This window comes from Sinocyclocheilus rhinocerous, unplaced genomic scaffold (assembly GCF_001515625.1).
Source record: "Sinocyclocheilus rhinocerous isolate Xijiao unplaced genomic scaffold, SAMN03320098_v1.1 scaffold464, whole genome shotgun sequence".
Classification (NCBI taxonomy): Eukaryota; Metazoa; Chordata; class Actinopteri; order Cypriniformes; family Cyprinidae; genus Sinocyclocheilus; species Sinocyclocheilus rhinocerous.
Window position 1 is genome coordinate 392265 of NW_015627918.1, and position 5795 is coordinate 398059.

General features: G+C 31.9%; 1 protein-coding gene across 1 annotated transcript in view; it reads right to left on the reverse strand.

Annotated features, from left to right (window-relative positions):
- The window catches only part of LOC107737055 (signal peptide, CUB and EGF-like domain-containing protein 3), a 119618-nt gene that overhangs the window by 61811 nt on the left and 52012 nt on the right, over positions 1-5795 (reverse strand). Inside the window, exon 4 of the mRNA XM_016548459.1 lies at positions 2286-2420. Within this exon, the coding sequence (XP_016403945.1) occupies positions 2286-2420 (135 nt within the window). The remainder of the gene's footprint in view (positions 1-2285; positions 2421-5795) is intronic.

Consider the following 5795-nt stretch of genomic DNA (forward strand, 5'->3'; position numbering starts at 1 on the left):
ATTTATTATTAATTAATTAAAAAATATATATTAATACTCAATAATTTAAAAAACACATTTGCATGTTCATGGTTGAATTATTTATTTTCATTTTACATTTTTATGATTTAATTAATTATTAGACTTGCATTAAAGAAAAGACCCAATCATGAAATATTGCCAATTAATGACAAACGTTTCTTGCACAAACAGGAGAAACCCAATTCCTCTCATTCTCGTGTGTTGATCGGCTGATCTTTTTCTTTGACTGTCGTCTACACATGCTATCCGTCAATGCCTCAGCGCACTGGGACGATGAGTTACGTCACTCTCGCTGTCAGCTTGTCCAACATCTCTTCCTAAACCGCAGATATCTGAAGCACACTGTGCTGCAACAATAACCGTAATGACAAACAGATCCGCGGCCGATCACAACAGAAGTGTACGGTGTCTGGTTTGCCTGAAACGCTCCGTCCAAGAGGTTTTAATCTGGGAGCAATAAAACTAATATTAACATGAAATATGAGGGATTAACGACAGTATTTATCAAACTCTTTCCAACAGGGAAAAAACAACAGAGTAGAGACAATAAAGGCCTTGACTCAGAGGGGCAGCGTTTGAAAGATACGATCCACGACTCAAATAACTGTGTGCTTATGAAATGCAAACACTGATGAGTTCAGTATCTCCTGAGGTTGGGCTTTGAAGAGAACAGCGCTGACATTTCCACTGACATTGTTAAATCACAACGTAAACGGCACAGAAATAACGGCTGCGTTCCGAATGAAATACATGCTTAGTATGCTTAGTACTTACTGAATAATACACAGTATATACTGTATACAGATTATTATTGTTTCAAAAAATAGCAAGTGAAATAATTGCATGCCACATTGTCATCAGCAGTGTTGTTATCGTTACCTTAAACTAAAACTATTAAAAACGTTTTCGGTAATTGAAAAAGAGGGAAAAAAGAAAAAGAAAATTAAACTTGAAATGAGAATGAGAAATGTTGCTTTGACCACTAACTGAAATAAAATAAGACTAAATAAAATAAACTAAAATGACTAAAAATTCAATAAAAAAAAAGCTAAATATAAATACACAAATATGTATACTAATACTAAAATATCATCTGTTGTCACATGACACTGCGTATGAGTGGTATCCAGTTATTTAATTATGGTAATTAAATAGTTTTTTCACAATTGTGATCTTAAAGGAACACTCCACTATTTTTGAAAATAACATTTTCCAACTCCCCTAGAGTTAAACAGTTGAGTTTTACCGTTTTCGAATCCATTCAGCCGATCTCCAGGTCTGGCGGTAGCACTTTTAGCTGTAGCTTAGCATAGATCATTGAATCTGATTAGACCGTTAGCATCTCGCTCAAAAATGACCAAAGAGTTTCTATATTTTTCCTATTTAAAACCTGACTCTTCTGTAGTTACATCGTGTACTAAGACCGACGGAAAATGAAAAGTTGCGATTTTCTAGGCCGATATGGCTAGGAACTATACTCTCATTCTTTAACTCTAGGAAAATGAGCCTATTTTCAAAAATAGTGGAGTGTTCCTTTAACTTTTAATATTCCAATCAAATAATATTTATACCTATATTTTTCTCACATTTTTTAATAACTAAAATGTTTTTAATAACTGAAATAAAATACATTTAAATACTAAAATATTTTTTTAATTAAGCTTAAATATTAAAAATCAATATTTCTAATAAAAATGAGAAAAATCACAAGAACTTACTTTAAAAAAAACTACAATAAAAAATTAACATATAAAAATAAAAGTAAACTCAAAATATTAATAAATACTATAATAATATAAAAATAATACTAAAATATCACTGGTTGTCATATGACCCAATCACATTGCATATGAGTGGCATCCAATGAATTATGTATATTAAATTAAAAGTTATTTTTACAACTCTGATTTAATTTCGTGTAGAAAGATATTGATTTTTAATATTCCAATCAAATCATATTTATATATAAAAAAATCGCATTTCCAAAAAAAAATAATAATAATTTAATAGCTGAAATAAAATCGGTTTAAGTACTAAAATGACTAAAACTGAAATAAAAAAGCCAAATATAAAAAATATAAATATTTATAATGAAAAAGGACAAACGTATATAACAAATGTACTAAAACTAAACACATAAAAATAAAAGTTGACTCAAAATATAAATAAATACTATAATAGTATATAAATGATGTTGTCACATGAGCTCATTACATTAGCATGTGACTGTATTGCTGAAGCGCTGTGTTGTGATCATGTCTCACCTTTGGGTCTCTGGATGCAGGTGTGCTGGTTGTCGGACAGAAGAAATCCGTCACGGCACCGACACTCGTAACTCCCCATCATGTTAACACAGATCTGCTGGCATCCACCGTTTCCTTCCGCGCACTCGTCAACATCTGATGGAGACACAGATGTACACAGATATTATAAATCTTCTTGCAATTCTGACTTTGTCTCGCAATTCTGACTTTTTGTCTCGCAATTGACTTTACGCAGTGCCGATAGATTTCTGGGGCCCCTACACAAAACTGTGTCGGTGGGAGGGGGAGGGGGGTGCGTTGGAGTGGGGTATGAGTGGTTATGAACGAATTAATGAAACGCATTTGTCCGTGTTTCACTCCATCTCGAATCGCGCTCGCGGAAAGCGCTTGAGAAACAGTGTCTCTTCCGCGGCTCGGTACGCTTTCAACTCGTTTTTTTAGTCTCGAGCAAGACTGTACGACATTCACATTACATGATTTGACTGATTTTTACGTAGAAAGGGCGACAGCACGGTGCATTAAAAGAAATGATCATTCATGTTTTCATAACCGCTGGCCAAATTCAAAAACGAAACTAAAATTAAATCATCTTTGAGAGCAAGGGGGCCCCCTGGTGTTTCGGGGGCCCTACGCAGCTTGCGTACTTTGCGTATAGGGAGGATCAGCTCTTACTTTACGCCACGCAATTCTTACATAATGTCTCAATTCTGACTTTACATCTTGCAACTCTAACTTCATGTCTCGCAAAACAGTTATACATTTTTATTTTTCAGTATTCGCAGACAAATAGAAACTTCTAGGGGTGTAACAGCTCAAGCTTCTCACGGTTCGGTACGTATTGCGGTTTTGAGGTCACCGTTTCGGTTCGGTTTTGGGTGGGGACATAGCTATTCTTAATGTGGTATTAGAAATTTCCACAAGAATACTCTATTATTTGTTAATAAATACTTGAACAGTTTGCCTTAACTTAAAAAAAGCTTTTTTTTTTATTTCTAAATAAACTTTTTAATTAAAATACCTATGTTACACCCAAAGCTAATTTATTAAAGAACAAATATTTTAAAATGCATAGCTGTATGCTCAACATTGTGTGCCAGAAATATTGTGCTCCAGGGTCACATATTATAAACAGCACTTTTAACATAATAAAAAAAGGAACAAAGTTTGAAAGTAGCACGACATGGTAAAATCACAAATTTTAGATAAATAGAAACAAAAGCAGAAAATAAGTGTCAACGGGTCAGAGATAGAATTTTCCGCAGGAACACGTTCATTTATTTTTTCTGCAAATGTATGTATTATTATAATCCCATTACATTTAATGTTCTTAACAGAAATAAAATTCAAGGTAAATGTGAAGTCTGACAACTAATATAATATATATTAAAAAAACATATTTCAGTAAATATACTGTAATCGCATTCCTTTCATGTAACGCGCATGGTTATGTCTTAAGTTTATCCGTGACTCGATTGCTGAAAAAATTAATTGTTTGTGAAATAGAACCAATCATTTGTTAATAAATACGTGAACAGTTTGCCTTAACTTAAAAAAAGCTTGTTTTTAAATTTCTAAATAAACTTTTTAATTAAAATACCTATGTTACACCCAAAGCTAATTTATTAAAGAACAAATATTTTAAAATGCATAGCTGTATGCTCAACATTGTGTGCCAGAAATATAAATATGTGACCCTGGACCACAAAACCAGTCATAAGGGTCAATTTTTCGAAATTGAGATTTATACATCATCTGAAAGCTGAATAAATAAGCGTTCCATTGATGTATTGTTTGTTAGGATAGGACAACATTTGGTCGAGATACAACTATTTGAAAATCTGGAATCTGAGGGTGCAAAAAAATCAAAATACTGAGAAAATCGCCTTTAAAGTTGTCCAAATAAAGTTCTTAGCAATACATATTACTAATCAAAAATGAAGTTTTGATATATTTACAGTAGGAAATTTACAAAATATCTTCATGGAACATGATCTTTACTTAATATCCTAATAATTTTAAGTTTGAAAGTAGCACGACATGGTAAAATCACAAATTTTAGATAAATAGAAACAAAAGCAGAAAATAAGTGTCAACGGGTCAGAGATAGAATTTTCCGCAGGAACACGTTCAGTAACATATTACTGTCATTTATTTTTTCTGCAAATGTATGTATTATTATAATCCCATTACATTTAATGTTCTTAACAGAAATAAAATTCAAGGTAAATGTGAAGTCTGACAACTAATATAATATATATTAAAAAAACATATTTCAGTAAATATACTGTAATCGCATTCCTTTCATGTAACGCGCATGGTTATGTCTTAAGTTTATCCGTGACTCGATTGCTGAAAAAATTAATTGTTTGTGAAATAGAACCAATCGCATTGATTGATTGATTGATTTACTATTTGTACCGCGGTATGTATTGTGGGTGGTGTATCGCGGTTTTTCACTTGGGTTTGAATATTTTTTACAACACTAGAAACTTCAAAAGAACAGCATTTATATGAAATAAAAATGTTTTGTAGCATTATCATTGTCTTTACTGTCACTTTATCAATGTAATGCATCCTTGCTGAATAAAAGTATTAATTTCTTTAAAAAGAAGAAAGAAAGAAAGAAACAGTATAATTAATATTTCAATTATAATACTATAACACATTTATTGAAACGAAACAGCAAAAATGGCTTGTTCAGAAATCATCACAACTACAAATGTGATTGTTTGTTGTTAACTCATTTCACATGCAATGGGAGCAGCCAATCATAACAGAGCTCATTTGCATATAGAAGGTAGAGTGAAAAAGTCACTTTTTGTGCACAAAATCTATTTGTGGTGTTGATATGCGACTCACTCATCATCCTTGCTGAATAAAAGTATTAATTTCTTTAAAAAGAAGAAAGAAAGAAAGAAACAGTATAATTAATATTTCAATTATAATACTATAACACATTTATTGAAACGAAACAGCAAAAATGGCTTGTTCAGAAATCATCACAACTACAAATGTGATTGTTTGTTGTTAACTCATTTCACATGCAATGGGAGCAGCCAATCATAACAGAGCTCATTTGCATATAGAAGGTAGAGTGAAAAAGTCACTTTTTGTGCACAAAATCTATTTGTGGTGTTGATATGCGACTCACTCATTTTCGAAGAAAACCTCAGAAACAGACGCTGTTAGATCATTAATCAGCAGTGTTGGGGAAAGTTACTTTTAAAAGTAATGCATTACAATATTGCGTTACTCCATAAAAAAGTAACTAATTACGTTACTTAGTTACTTTTTATGGAAAGTAATGCGTTATGTTACTTTTGCGTTACTTTTTAAATCTGGACAGGGCTTGCTTGTTTGTTTTTAAAATAAAAAAGTTATATTTTTGGCAAATATAAAAGCCTTTTCAAACCAAAAGTGAAATGAATAAGCCTCAGGCTGAAGGAAAAGTAAATTTACATCTGTATACAGTAGAATGCAGAAGAAGAAATTTCAACACACTTCAACAAT